Here is a 16,260-nt window from a genome sequence, read left to right on the forward strand (position 1 = left end):
CCAAAATTGAGCTCATACATATGTGTACCAAGTTTGGTGAAGTTATCTCATTCCGTTCAAGAGTTATAGTTAAAATAGCATTTGGCCAACGTTACTATAGACGCTTTTTGGCGTACTGTTTCGCGTAAGAATTGAAATTTCAACTTTTTTTTGATAATTATTGATATTGAGTGTCCAGGGAATATTTATGAAATGGTTTGGTTCTGATTGGTTGAAAATCCTAGGACTAGTTCGCAAAAGTAGGTTTCGGATATAGCTCGATTTTGCGAGAAAACGGTGCGTCGTAGAGCAAAAAATGCAGCTGTGCACTTTTGTTCGGGCTAACCCAAGGATTGCAACGATGCCTTGTTTTTGAGTCTACGGCTAACGGTTTACGACCTGCGGCCAAAAATGTCAAAAATTTTAGTTTTTTGCGCTGTAGCGCCCCCGTTAGGCCGATTGGGCCGGTTCTTTGTATCTGAGTAGCGAGCAAGACTACTACCATCTGACCAAGTTTCAGCTCTCTAGGCCTTACGGTTTGGGCTGCACGTTCAGTTTTAAGGCGGAAAAATAATAATAATAATAAAAATCTTAACAATTACAATAGGGTTTCAGCACTGCGTGCTTGAACCCCTAAAAACCGAGACGGATGATGGATGCTACGATAAAGAGTGAAGGCACACCTGCCAAAGAACCAAAACCCATGTGTAAATACCAGGATAAATGGGACAGCGAATTTACTTTTTTAAAGAATGCAAAGTCTGCAACAAATTTGTACAACAACTCACTAAAAGAGTAAAAGAAAAGTTATGTGAAATAAAAAGAAAAACTGTAAAAGAAAAGCAATATGAAATGAAAAGAATGTGTGGAATGAAAATAAAATGTAAATGTAAAGACAAGCAATGTTAAATTAACAGAAAATATGCAAATAAGCCTTTAAATAAATGCTCTTCATATATACCCTTTTGTGTTTTCATTTGGGCTATAACACCTGTCTTAAAATGTAAGGGATACTGGAGCTTTGTTGGGGTGGTGGGACTGCTCGCGGTGGGCGCCGGAAAATTTCCCTTATTTTCAAATTCAAAACTTGACAGGTATGTCTATGACAGGAGAGAGAAAAAAGTGACCTAATTTTGTAATTAAATTATGTTACATACAATTAGTAGACTTTTAAAACGGTTCCGTAACTTTTCACTTATTCGACCTGATACCGACAAGAATTATTCCGTTAACCCGGTTTACTTCAGCAGGATGAGAGCTGTGTGTGCAGCTCATCTCCTCGAGGCTCGGGCTGGATCAGGAAGTGTCACTCACACACACTGCGCATGTTCACGCGAGCCTCTCGCTATGTAGGATGACGCCGAGCGCGATCTAAACGGTAAGGCCAGTCCAGCGCACTTCTCTCTCAGACGTAACGTTAGCGGATAAACGCGTCGAGCGCGGCGGAGGACCTCGGCAGCTCGTCGACGAGAAACGTCCACGGGAAGCCCCGTCGAATGGCGGAGGAACGTCGCGTCGTTTGTGTGTGTGCGTCCCGCCGCACGGGAGACGTCATGAGAACAGAGCACCGCGGCGCGACGCCAGCGCGTCATTTAGAGACGGTCTCGCGGACGCTGCGTGAATCAGCTGCGCTCGAGGTGTTTGTAAATGTGCTGTTTGTTTGTAAACATACATTGCTCCCAAACAAACAAACACACACAAACAAACAAACAGAAACATGAAGCTGTGTTAGCATAGCGCGTTAGCATCACCACCAGCAGAGGAGTGAGAATGGAATGGCGCAATGTAAAGGGCTAACATGCTAACCGAATTAGCCACCGAAGAGCACAACACCCGTAAGAAGTGCCGTCGCTTAGAAACATTCACCATGGCAACCAACACAGTTTCCGCCCAAATACCACAGATCACACAGACCATAACACCAGCTCTCATCCACACACTCCAGCAGTGTGTTCAGTTTGTGTGGTGCTTCAGTAGAATCTGCTGTTAGCATGGTCAACTGTGAATGGTGGTATATAGCATGGTTTACCGTGGTATCGTGTCTGTAAATCATGCTGTGTCTACGGAGTTCGGACAGCTGTTAATCAGTCTTCATTAGACAAGATGAGCAAAACAATGACCAAATAATGTTTATTTAGATACATACAGGTCTACATATAATATCAGCAAGTTTCTGACAGCAAAGCAGTGAGGATTGTTCTTTTAGTTGTGAAAACAAAACTAGTTGGTTATGTAACTAGTGAGCTTTATAGGTAATATAAACCATACCTTATGTGTATGCGTGTGTGTGTGTGTGTGTGTGTTTGTGTATGCATAGCTGTGGATGGGGTGTCCTCCTGATACAGCTACGGAATCACTATCAATAGATTTCGGATGCACAATTTTTATAACCTGAAGCTGCCAGTGATCATTATTCATGGTGCCTCAATTTATTTTAGTAAAAAAAAAAAACATTAAATAAATATAAAGCATTGTGGCCTACAGTGGTGTTGTAAGTTGAAACTTTTCTATGTTGACTCATGTTATCATTGCTTAATTGTAAAGTTTTGTGTATTTGTGGTTCTTAAGAGGTGGAGCATGTTACAAAATGTATATATGGTTAACATTAAAGAGGTTTTTGGACTTACATGATCAAATGAATTGTGTGCAGTAAGACCAGAACTGTGTATTAAGAAAATTAAACATGTTACATTTAGACGTTTTCTACTTATAATCTACTAATCAGTATAATGAAGTAAAAATAAATAAATACATGCATATTATTATTATTATTATTATTATTATTATTATTATTATTATTAAGTAGGCTTGAAAAAACAACTTACTGAAATCCTATTTAAACTTCTCCTTCTTCTTCTATTTCTTCTTCTTCTTCTTCTACTTCTTCGTCGTCATCTTCTGCTTTTTCTGAGACTAAATTTTAAACACTATCTCCTCCTAGACTCTAGAGCTTTCAAGCTAGAACCACCAAACTCAGGTCAGACCTTCAGACTGGTCTGACTCGGGTTGCTATATCTTTACTAATTGATCTGGCGGTTACGGTTTTCGTAAACCAGACTATCAAAACCACCTAAAATCCCATAGACTTTAATTGAAGGGGGAATGATTTATTTAAGCTGACTACTGCCATGGCAAAGCTTAAAACTCCCTACTGAAAATACAGCTAAAACCAGCCTTAGCTGACCGGTTGCTTTGGCTGGTCTTCCAAGCTGGTGGTTTTTAAGTAATTTTGGCCTCTGTCACGCTGGTCGTAGCAGTTTTATTTATTTATTTATTATTATTATTATTATTATTATTATTATTATTATTATTTATACTTAATCAACTGGTTTTAGCTGAATTAGCATACAAACATACCAACAACATGCTAATAACTTGCTAATCAGGCTAGAAGCATGCCTTTAACATGTTTTTAAAATAATTTTGGCCTCTGTCAAGCTGGTCTTAGCTAGTTTTTAGCTTTTTTTTTCTTTCTTTACTGAATCAACTGGTTTTAGTTGGATTAGCATAGAAACATGCTAGCAACATGCTAGTCACTTGCTAATCATGCTAACAACATGCTAGTGACTTGCTAAACATGCTAACAACACACTAGTCATTTGCTAATCATGCTAACATCATGCAACAGACATGCTAGTCATTTGTTTTCATGCTAATTACATGCTAGTCACACGCTAGTCATCCTAACAACATGCTACATACATGCAAGTCATTTGCTAATCATGCTGGAAACTTGCTAATGACATGCCACCAACTTGCTAATCATGCTAATGACATGCTAGTCACTTGCTAGTCATGATTCCAACATGCTAGTGACATGATAATCATGCTGGAAACACGTTAACGACATGATAGTAACTTGATAGGTTGTATTGCCTTCAAAACTTCAAAACTACTTTAAATTATTTAAAACTGAAAACCCTCAAACTCTAAGCTTTTTCAACAATTTCAAACTCCCTGGCCAGGCTTTTTCAAGCCATCTTAAAGTTTGTCCACAAACTTTACTATCTATGATTATTATGATTAAAATTCAGTGTCACATGATCTTTTAGAAATCATTCATTTTTAAAAAGAAAAAAAATAATACTTTTATTCAAGAAAACATTAAATTGATCAAAGTGACTGTGAAAATATTTTAAAATGCCTTTTCAAATGCTGTTCATTTGAATTTTCTAAAAAAAATCATGGAAAAAGTATCATAGCTTCCACAATAAATAAATCAATAAAATAAAGGGAATTAAAAACTCTTTGCAGCATTAAAAATAATAATAAGCAGCAAATCAGCATATTAGAATGATTTCTGCCGGATCTTGTGACAATGAAGAGCAATGATGCTGAAAATGCAGCTTTGATCACAGGAATAAATTACATTTTACAATATATTGCAAATAGAAAGCCGGTGTTTAAAATTCTTAATTTCTATATTAACATTTATTCCAAAGTTTGACTAAAATCTCAAATCTTATGCAGGACTGTCACACTCCTCGTTGTTGAAGGAGCGAGGGCTATGGCAGAGACTGAAGTCACCGTGTCTGTGGAGGACGTGGTGGAGATGAAGAGCGCTGAGGAAGAGGATGGAGATCCTGACAACCAAAGCAAGACTCAGATGATCCTGCAGCTGCAGCCCATCACAGCTGGGTGACCACAACACAAACATCATAATCATGCATCAAATCTTCTGGCAACAACAGATGCAGTCTGATGTTATAGATGATGCTTTATGTTTGATAGGCTTGGAGATGAAAGCAGTGAGACAGATTCAGCAGTTGTGGCTGTGGAGGCACAAGGTAACCCTGTTCTAAAACTGAATGGGGAGGATTTTTCTTTGCATCATGACAGCAGATTTAAACCATCTTTATTAACTCACATTATTAGCAGTAATCTGTTTCCTGCAAGCAGCGTCTTTGCTATAAAAGCTGTCTGCTCAAATTTATCAGCTCTCTCCAAGCAGCAGATTACGCTGTCACTAAATACACCTAATGCAGTTTTGCCACAATAAACTCTTGTTGATGTGTGTGTTTATGTTCAGACGAGGCGTCTGCTGAAGGAGAGGATTTCGAGCTCGGTTATCCCATTACATGCGGCGAGAGTAAAGCCATCCTTCTGGTGAAGAAGTTTGTCTGCCCGGGAATCAATGTCAAATGTGTGAAGGTTGGTGTAGTTTAGAGCCAAACGCTGCAGAGAACCGCTGGTGATGTGTTGAATCTGGCCTGCTCTGTTTCTCTGCAGTATGAGGATCAGTTGATTAGTCCAAAGCAGTTTGTGCACTTGTCGGGGAAAGCCACCTTGAAGGACTGGAAGCGAGCGATCCGGATGGGTGGAGTTATGCTCAGGTCTGCTTACACATACTGTTTCAGTATTTTAATCTGATTCAAAGGCACTCAAAACTGAGCTTGCAGTGCTTGCTCCGCCTCCGGGGGCTTCTGATTGGTCCACTGTTTTGTAACAGACATTGATGAGCAGTGTTGGGGGTAATGCATCACAAGTAACACAAGTTATGTTATCAGATTTTTTTTAAGTAACTAGTAAAGTAATACATTACCTTTTTAATTTAGAAGGAAATATCTGAGTTACTTTATTTTCCCTGTGTATTGACTGACAGCCTTCAGGTTGCCATGTTGAGAGAAATCAGGAGTAAGTGCAGAGTGTGTGAACGTGATGTAACTGGACTTCTACTGTAAATATGAACATGTATTTACTCACCTCACCTGGAACTAATTCAGTATTCCTCAAAATGAATGAAAACAGTCAAATGCTAATTCAGAAGATTATAAAAACCTGCAATAATTAATTATGTGAAATAAGACAAATGTTATTTTATCCCATTTTATTAACCAGTGTGTTTGTTACTGACCTGTATTGATTGCACATTTTGTTATTGCTGAATAGTGTTGAACTTTCTTCTTCTGTTGTTCTTAAGCCTGATTTGTATTCATTTCTTTGGTGTGAAAGCCCTTTTACTTTTGTAAAAGAAGAACTTTTTATATTAAAAGCAAACAAGCAAGCCCTGGCCAGATTTAAAAAGTAATGCAAAAGTAACATAACACATTACTTTCCATAAAAACGAACTAAGTAGTAATTAGTTACTTTTTAACTGTGATTGTTCTGATGGATCTGCAGAGCTGTAGGTGCTACACACAGACAAAAACAGCACAGGAGTTTACACAACTTACTACATTTACTCTTATTTTTCTGTACTCTCAGACAAAAAAAATCGTATTTATTCCCTATTTAACTTTAAACATGCTTATTAGTACCTATAGGGCGCATAATAGTACCTTAACGGTACGTCACTCTCAGTTTATAAACACTTTCTAATATCAGTCCGGTTTGGACTTTTGTGAGAAAATTTTGTGTTCCGAAATTTGCAGTTTTTCATATAGACCGACGCTACTTTTGCGTCATCGAAGGTTAACGCCCCATTTTGGGGGAAAACAAACGGATTCCCCTGATACAGAACTCGCTCTAGTTTCTTGATAGCAAAAACGGCAGAAACATACACAGCTAGCAGCTGCGTGATTAACGTTAGCTCTCATTAGGAACGCTACCTTGGCTGTTTGGATTTTACGTTTAAAAAAAATATTTGCAGGCTAGGACTAAACCATATCTGTTTGAAATTGTCTCTGAAAGGCCTGTACACATCAGAAACAACGAAAAACAAAAGGTCTGGAGCGAGTTCTGTATCAGGAATCCGTTTGTTTTCCCCCAAAAAGGGGCGTTACCCTTCGATGACCCAAAAGTAGCGTTGGTCTATACAGTGGTGGCCAAATTATTTCTACTCTAATATTTTCAGCAGCTAAAAAAATGGTTTTAAGTCAGTGTTTAAGTTGTGTCAGTAGGAAATACCAGTTCACATTTCCAAACATTTCCATTTTGTAATATTGTAATTGCAATATCAATTGTAATATACTTTATATACACTTAAACACACTATTACACAAGATCAAGAAAAAGTACCCACTTTGACCTCTTTTGGATAGTCAATGAAAACAAATGTTCTTCAGTGATTGATAGTCATAACATCTGACAGTTCTCTGTGTGTGTGTGTGTGTGTGTGTGTGTGTGTGTGTGTCATGAAGGAAGATGATGGACTCGGGTCAGCTGGATTTCTATCAGCACAGCACTCTCTGCACAAACACCTGCCGAAGCACCAAGTTCGACCTGCTGATCAACAACACACGCTTCCCACCGGACGGCAGTGGACTCGGCACAGCCACCACAGCTCAGGGTCAGAACACACACACACACACACGCACGCACAAACACACACACACTCTCACACACACCTTCAGCCTTCTGATGATTTTCAATATTTCGTCAACTACTGCGCATTTCTTTTATACTTCAAACCAGGGGTCTCCAACCTTATTTTTTATTCAGAAGCTACTTTTTACAAATGAAGGTGACTGAGACCGACCAATTTCATACAATACTTAAATCTCTTAAATAATGTACAAGTAAGGATTTTGACCTGTCTGTGTGTGTTTTGCTCCCTGAGACCCAGTTTTGTCTCTCATTGATTGTGTTGATTTGATCCCAGGTGTGTCTCATTCTTCCCCAGTTTTCCTGCCCTAGTTTATTCAGTTAATCGAAGATGGGCAAAAGGCAGGAGCTGGTTGCTGAAGCCACGCCCACATGGCAATCCACCTGTCACTCAAGTGGCCACGCCTTTAATTACGCAGAACTTTAAGTCTTAATATAATTTAAACGGATTAGTTATAAAAAAAATCTTAGAAAACCAACCCCATCCGAATAGGGCTCAAGTATATATTTAATTATACTTCAGCACTACTTCTGCACAATTAAAGTGCATTAAGTACAAAATCACGTTGGAAACGATTGATGATTGATGACGTTGGAAATTTTAATGATGAAACATTTTTAGTTTTCAGGGGGATGTTTCATTTGTAACAATTTTTTTTTTTCTTTTCTTTTTTAAATTTTTATGGATGTGAGTAAAAAGCGTTTTTTTTTTCACTAAGGTGTTTATATTGTAGAAATAAATGTAATATTTCTATTTTATATATATATATATATATATATATATATATATATATATATATATATATATGTATATATATATATATATATAAATCATTAATTCATTCATATTCATTAATCCAAAAAGTCAGACTATGAAACAGGGTGCACATAATATGTGTGCAATTATAGTATGTATTCTCTTGATTTATAAAATATCTTAGAAAAGTTGAATGAACATAAAATTATCCTAAATGATATAATGCCCCTAATCATAGTGTGTGCGTGTGTGTGTGTGCGTGTGTTGTGTGTGTGTGTGTGTGTGCATGTGTGTGTGTGCGTGTGTTGTGTGTGTGTGTGTGTGTGCATGTGTGTGTGTGCGTGTGTTGTGTGTGTGTGTGTGTGTGTCCTGCAGGGCATGTTTCTGTGGGTAACGGAGGTCAGACGCACACAGCGGAGGAGAAGAAAGAAGAGGTGATCAGTTCGGTGGAGTGGAGCACAGCTTCGGCAGAAAGCCCAGAGAAAAGAGACTCACCTGATATCTCAGGTAAACATTCACCAGGGATGTTCATTTCACTTATCTTTCACATGGTCTTCACATCACATCACACACCTGCAGCACTTCTGCGAGCAGAGAGAAAAACATAATAAAGCTATGTAATATATATATATATATATATATATATATATATATATATATATATATATATATATATATATATATATATATATATATATATATATATATATTAAACGAATAAATAGGCCAATACGAGAATATATTATAATATAATATATATTTTACGCATGACATGTTAAAATGTTTTTATCATGAATGTACACAATTAAAGGCAAATCTTTTACAATTCTAAAAAGTAGTTGCTTCACTGTTAGAAGTAAAAACTCAAGTGATAGCGCTGCGCCGCAAGCACACACACAGTTAAGCTTTGCTACCTTGTAGCCTGTTCATTATCATAATGAACTACAGTCAGTCAAACATACGGTAAGTTGAATGAGAGACCCAACGTTGGGATCAGCCTAAATGAATTTGTTTTGGCTTGCTGTTTATATTGCTTGTTCTTTTCTAAATACTGTTCATTGAAATGATTTGTCGTGGAGTGAGGGGAACTAAAACAGCCTGGCTATGTTTACAGTGTTTATTATCATGTTTGTAAACATTTCCCATCGGCATTAGGCCTGTTTCCGAATGAAATGATAAAATGTGACTTATTATACGTGACTTTTTTTATACGCATAGAATATTTTAACCATGCAGCAAACCTTTTTTAATATTTTGATAAATTACTGAAAATAAATAAATAGTTCTAAATGACTTTTTAAACCATTTTAATTTGATTGTACTAATCGGTCAAAATTCTTAACGGCCGGTTAACCGGTTAAAATGAGCATCCCTCATTCAGACCTCACTCAGGACTCTCATACGTTAATAAAGACGTCACGAGTGCTGTACTGTGTGTGTGAGCCCAGACGAGACGCTGAGTTTCTGGAGGGGCATCGCTGAGGTGGGGCTGATGGAGGAGGTGGTGTCTAACATCCGCTCGGAGCTGCTGAGTCTGCTGAGAGGAGTCCAGCTGCGCACCGATCCCAGCTCTCTACAGGACGCAGGTCAGTGCTTCATCTGTGACAGCCTTGTCCCGTCAGGTGCACCTCCAGCCCTGACCAAACACATCCGAACCGGAGACCATTTACAGTTTCACAAGATTACAAATAGAGATTCATAGTATTACAACAGATTTAACTTTCATTTTTTACACAACCTTAAAATTATCAAATTACCATAAACTGAATCATATCTGCTGCAAAACCGATTGAACCGAAATCAAATGATCCGGGACACGTTACCCGTGAATTATCCAGGATCTCAAGTGTCAAAGGGGCTTCGCTGATTTTTCACTGAAAAATCAAACAAAATTGTAAATAAATCCAAAATGAATTAGCAGGCACGCTTTTGGATCAATAAATGACAACAAAAAAGCACTTTTATTAAGCATTTAATATAATAATATGAACGACCATCAAGACTTTTTGTAAATGATATACAAAAATATACAGTCAACGTTGAAGTGGATCAAAAAAGTTCATTAAAGTAGTCCTAAGACAAGATTCCCCTGTAGGTGCATTTTTGTTTTCGGAGCATCTTGTAGCTCAAGTAGAGGATTGGAGATCCATGTAAAACACATTTAGTGTGTCATTAGTATTCAGTTTGTGTTGTTGTGTTGTAATACAGGTGTAGTTGTGACAGCAGAATGTGTGTGTGTGTGTGTGTGTGTGATCATGTGATCTGTGGATCTTGCAGAGATCGCGGTTCTGAGTAACCTGGCTCAAGTCTTTGACCTGCTGGACTCCATCAAACAAATTCTGAACGTTCGACGGCAAAGGACGGACCCGGAGCAGACGCAGGTCCTCAGAGCACTGACAAGTGAGTCAAGAGACCGTAGACATGAGTTTTATGTGTTGTCTGTCTGTCAGGGTGTGGGGTGGGGTTAGATTATTTCACACATTGCCATCATTCGTATTCACAGGTTTCCTAAAAGTGTTTCTAAAACATAAGACATAATTTAAATCATTTTGTGAGAGATTGTCCCATAGTTTCTATTAAAAACGCTAATTGGATGAATTGCATATAGACATTTGGAATGGCGACGTAACAATTTATTTTGATAGTTTCGATTTAGACACTGTACTAACTAAAGTAACTTTCTAACTACGTGTCAGCTAGCAGTCATTAGAGTATTAGCATACTGCCTGCTTGATATCTTCCAACACTTTATTCTGATGCTCTATACTTAACCTCTGTAATAACTCCAGAGCAAACTCTGTAATCCTCTGAGATAACTAATCCCATCTGAATGCAAATGTCTGTGATTTTTGATGTTATTTAGTTTTTTCACAGGTCATTTCTTAGTGTGTTTTGGCCACAGTGAACTACTGTAGATGCTCTTACTACTGCACACACTTTTAATGAAATGAAGAGCCAAATCATTTAAACTGTTAAGACTGGCTATTGTTACATCAGTGTCGGATAAGATTACTCACCTTAACTTACTTACATTGTTTAAATTACACATGCACCTTTACGAAAATTGAACAATTGAATTGAAAATTGAACCTGTAATAAACACAGATGTTAGTCCTGTCTGAATTGGTGCTTAAATCACAGACATTGGGTGATAGGAATCGAAACTCAAACGTAGTTTAAAAAACTAGTCCTGTTGGAAAAGGGCTTTAGACTCATTGGGAAAACATGCCTGTGGTGACTTTTCTGCAAAATGACATTACAATGCTTCTTGCATGCTTTGCAACACTTTCAAAGTTCAGTTTTATTCCCTACAGATGAAAGTGGATGTGGCAAATTTATTATTATTTTTTTTCATGGTTGTGGTTTGTATCGTGGCAGTTGTTTGGAAATGAAAAGTTTAATGCTCAATGACATCCCAGCTACACCAAACCCCACTACAGAAGCAAACGTGTTTGCTAAAGCAACCATGCATTTGAGTTTGATTCTGCCGGTCTTAGCTTTTTTTATTGTTGGACTTGTGTTTCGAGTGGATTTAAAGTGTAATGCTGTTATGGACGGCTGGATCCTGTCAGAAAATATCTGCTCTGTCTGGAAACAGAGCAATTAGTCAGTAATGTTGTCTAATACCCAAAACCTTTTAACAGCAAGTCATGTCTGATCAAACCTCTATTAACACTCGTCTGTCAGCCAAGAGTTGACTGAGCAAAGCCAGAGAAGGACAGAAGCAGGAGACTAAGTGATGATGATTGAATCTTAGTTATTAAGATTATGATACCACAATCAATAGCAATGGAAATCACTGCTTCAAAGCATTGTCCCATAACATTAAAAACTTTGAAATGGAGACATTACCTTATCTCTTACTCATGGACACACATATCCCTTGAAGCCACACAATCGTAAGACCGAACAATAGTGGGAAAATAACTTGAAATATGATCGCACAGGTTCTCAACACTGGCTCTCGGGGTCCACTTTCCAGGACCTTGTTTAGCTTGTCCAGGTATGTTTGATTAGGGTTGGAGATCAACTCTCGAGGGCCAAAGTTAGGGTTAGGGTTAGGGTTAGGGTTAGAGTAACCCTAACCCCAATAATTCATTAATGAATGAATCAGTGAAATTCATGTGAATGAATGAAGAATAAATTAATATTAAAGAAAGTGAAACACAACACAAATGTATGGTTGATGTCTTAAAACAACTGCTAAGAACTCTTGGAAGTAAATGAGAAAAGCCACATATAGCCGGCTATGTGATGTCAAAATGTAATCAGTTACAAATCATACACTATAATAAAGTGTCATAACAACAAATGCAAGAAACCTTGCGGAAATAAGTCTTTCTTAACCAATATGTTGACCCCTTGATCATAATTTGTCAGATAAGGAATAAAAGTTGTTGATGTTTTACTGCCACTAGATCATTAAAGTTGTAAACTGAAGTGCTCTGGATGTATATAGGCATGTTTTTTGGACATGTAGAGGCATGTTTTGCTTCTCTAATGACGTGTGCACCGGCTCTAGAGCTGAACAATTATCCCTCCCTCCAGCAACCTGTCGCTTCACAACAATTAGTGAGCGCTCCAATCAATTCCCAATTAACAAAATAAAGTCCTGCCCTCTTTTTTTCTCATTTGAGAAGTCTTTTCAACTCACACATACGCAACAATCGCAATTTCAGTTCCATGCCATCTTTAAGAGGCGTTTAGACACATGCGTTGTGCTTATAAGGGAACTCGTTACTGTAGTAAAGTCACAGAGTAACGCATAATTTTAAGGACCAAATCTAAATATTTACTAATTGTAAACTTATTAGCATGCATATTTCTAGAGTATTGAGAGTTTATTAGTACTTATAAAGCACTTTTTAATATATCTATAAAGATAACAATGTTAGCGTCCACACCAGCGGATGATACCATCTGTTTATTCTCGCTCATTTACCACTTTTGCCGGAAAAAAAATTGTCCTGAAAAGTGATTCCAACGATATTTTTTCTCTGTGCCTTTATCGTTATAGATGTGGTGTGGACTCTTTAAAGCTATTCTTTAAAGGTAGGGTAGGCGATTTTAGAAAGGCTAGCAATAGCATGCTAGCTTTGAAAGCAAGATCCCCACCCTCCCTTCACTTTGCAAAACCATGCATCCCTCAATACACATGAACACACTCACACTGCTTTATCTTGAATAAAACACGGCTGCTGATCAATCCACATTGAGAACTGGAACTAACAGGAGTTTAATGATGCACACGAGACTTTCAACCAGCATTAAAAAAATAAATAAATCAATAAATAAATAAATAAATGTTTTTAACCAAATCACCTACACTGCCTTTAATATACAGAATGATTTTAGAACTATATCTGTATTGTTATCTTTACAGTTATTGTTTTTAGTGAGAAATGGCCTTTAGTCTGTGTGACCATATTCTAGATCACCAAATGTCATTCACACCAGGAACAATAACTATAAAGAAAATGATAAAGTTGTAAAAATAGTTCTCAATATTAAAGAATACCAGAGTCTGCACCACAACTATAACGATGAAGGCACTAAGAAACAATATCGTTGGAATAATTTTCAGAAAGATTTTTTCCAGATGGTAAACAACACAAATATTGACAGCCAATCAGATTCAATACTGCTGTCACAAACCGATAATTTAAAGAGGTAGACGAGTGTGCGCTGAGAATAAACAGACGATATCATCTGCTGTTGTGGATAATAATACAGTTATCATTCATTGTGTGAATGGGCCTTTAATCAAACCCCATACCTGAACTTAAAAGTTATGTCATTAATTACTCGCCCTCATATGGTTACAAACCTGTAAACTTTTGTTCATCTTCAGAAAAGAAATGAAGATATTTTTAATCAAAGCTCAGAAATGTGGCAAGGACATCTGTAAAATAATCCATGTGACATCACTGCTTGAACCATAATTTTACAAAACTACGAGAATACTTTTTGTGTGCAAAGAAAACAATAATAACATAATTTCTTAAACAATTCTTCTCCTTGAGTTTCCATCTTCCGCCATGTTGGAGACAACCAGAAATATCTTAATTTGTGTTCTGAAGATGAACGAAGGTTTTATGGAGGTTGAGTAATCAATGACAGAAATTTCATTTTCAGCTCTTTAACCAACTACCTTGCTAACGATTAATAAGCAGCAAATTTAGAGATTAATGATGCAAATTCATAGTGAGAACTGGTCAGTCTCATCGATTGTATGAATCCACTGAAAACGGCACCATCTCTTGTGTGTATGTGTAGCATTGGAGCAGCAGGTGGAGGAGCAGAAGCGGCAGCAGTCGCTCAGCTGGTTGTCTCAATCCCAGGCCCTCAGCAGTCTGCTTCTCCCCTCCCCACCTCCATCCAAACGTGCTCCCAAACGCCCCCGCCTCCAGCGGCCCGCCTCCACCACCGTACTCTCCACATCCGTCGCCCAGCCACTCACACTCCAGCCCCAGCAGTTCACCGTGCTCTCCCCCATCACCCTCTCCTCCATCGGCCAGTCGTTCGCCGTGGCCGGTCTCAACCAAGCCTCCAACACGGTCACCCTACACACCCTCCCAGCCGGCTCACAGCTCTTCAAGAGAATCGCTACGGGTTCGGACGGAAAAACCGAAGCCATTGCGCTCCATCCGGCGTCTGGGCTCACGCTGCTGGGCGCCACAGCCATGCCGGACCACGGGCAGCTTGTGAGCCCCGTCGAGCTTGTCCAGTTCACGCAGAAGACAACCTCCGGCGTAGCCCAGGACGGTCAGGTGGTGGCAGGAACGGTAGTGATGCAAGAGAGCGTCGTCAGTGTCCTGCAAGAGGACGAGAGCCAAGACAGCACCACCCTGATCGAGATAGACCCAGCCACCGCCGACCACAGCGTGAGCGTCATGGAGCTGCAGCTCGAGGGCGAGGAAGCCGAGGGCGGAGCGACTGTGGTGGGAGACGAGACAGAGGAGGAGATACAGCTCGATGCCAACGAACAGATCCACAATTTACCCGTTGTAGTGGTGGAGGAAGAGACGCAGGGCGCTGGCAAAGCCAAATGAGACACTGACACGCTCACACAAACCTTCCTCAGAGACTGACGGACCGAATCAGGGACGGGGATTGTGTCACCCCAGGTGGAGTCTGTGTTTGTCCTTCCAGCTGTCTCAGTTCTTCATCACTCTCTTCCTGCACAGCCAAGCTCGGCTCTTCAAGACTGACGTGTCACGTATTTTTGTAAAAGTTCTCAGTATTCCTTTGTTTTTGTCTTTTACATGAGAAGTAACAATTTGTGATGTTTCGTTGGAACACATTCAGTATTTGCTTTCGTTTTTGAGTGTGGAGGCTTAGATCGAGCACTTATTTTTCAGTTTCACTTTGTTTCGGTTCCCAGATGTCATGTTGTAGCCAGATTATCCTCTTTCTACTTTCTGACATCGGGGTATCAATGGCACTAACGCTGGCGATGTTTTAGCACAGTGGTTTTTAAACTCCAGACCTGGAGACCCACAGCACTTCTGCTAGTCATATTATTGTCTGAATTGTGTGTAAATAAAGGAGGTAAAAGTGCAGTGCTTGGGTTCCCAGGATCAGAGACGAGATCCACACCTTTAGCACACTTAATGAAAGATGTCTAATGAATGTTTGTGAATGGATCTTGTGTGAAAATTAAAATGGATCTTCCTTTCCCCGTGAGTTATATGTTATAAATGATGGTAGATCGCGGGATTGTGCATTTCTAAACCTGTTACAGTTTCTGAGAGTATGTTTTGGAAAGTTATTGCAAAAATACTTGATTTGGAGTTTTATAAATACACTTTTGTTAATTTTGCAAAACAAGTTAATTTATTATTTCTGTGCAGAAGTTATAATTCTGTAATGATTTACTCCCCCTCATGTTGCTCTCAACTCAGACCTGCTGTGGACCACAAATGGAGATGTTTAGCAGAATGTTCACACTTAACAGTTCACTCAACATTACTTTGCTGCTTGTTTGAATGAATTAAAATGAGCTAATGCATTAAGTCTTGAGTATTTCTTTTCTAAATTGACTTAAATTTGTAAGAAAAAATGTATTTAACCGTTTTGTGTGAAATTAAACTTTCTAGTTTCCAGCATACTTTGCATGGGACAAGATGAGGAGAGTGAATATAAATCTTTTTTATAAATGATTTTTGATGAGGTGAGAATGTCAGAGGATTATAGTTCATACAAAAATATCAGCAAAAACTCTTTTTCAGCATTGATAATAATCAGAAAGTTTTCTTGAG

The 16,260-nt window shown here is 38.5% G+C and overlaps 1 protein-coding gene and 1 non-coding gene across 4 annotated transcripts; both read left to right on the forward strand.

Moving 5' to 3' along the window:
• Positions 1-1,251: 1,251 nt before the first annotated feature.
• Positions 1,252-16,014, forward strand: LOC113119137 (glucocorticoid modulatory element-binding protein 1). 3 transcript variants are annotated; one of them, XM_026288366.1, is made up of 10 exons: positions 1,252-1,357; positions 4,450-4,617; positions 4,711-4,766; positions 5,009-5,130; positions 5,209-5,312; positions 7,059-7,207; positions 8,375-8,506; positions 9,448-9,585; positions 10,277-10,399; positions 14,276-16,014. In XM_026288366.1, exons 2-10 carry the CDS (start codon positions 4,487-4,489, stop codon positions 15,049-15,051), a joined length of 1,731 nt encoding a protein of 576 aa, XP_026144151.1. In that variant the 5' UTR covers positions 1,252-1,357; positions 4,450-4,486; the 3' UTR covers positions 15,052-16,014. The 3 variants fall into 3 exon arrangements, with proteins under 3 accessions (XP_026144151.1, XP_026144152.1, XP_026144153.1); XM_026288367.1 differs by lacking the exon at positions 1,252-1,357 and adding an exon at positions 1,368-1,616; XM_026288368.1 differs by lacking the exon at positions 1,252-1,357 and adding an exon at positions 1,630-1,814.
• Positions 2,256-2,406, forward strand: LOC113120331 (U11 spliceosomal RNA). The gene has a single exon (XR_003294604.1). It is a non-coding gene; the product is annotated as a U11 spliceosomal RNA (small nuclear RNA).
• Positions 16,015-16,260: the final 246 nt, after the last annotated feature.

Source organism: Carassius auratus, chromosome 19, assembly GCF_003368295.1.
Source record: "Carassius auratus strain Wakin chromosome 19, ASM336829v1, whole genome shotgun sequence".
In the NCBI taxonomy this organism is placed as follows: Eukaryota; Metazoa; Chordata; class Actinopteri; order Cypriniformes; family Cyprinidae; genus Carassius; species Carassius auratus.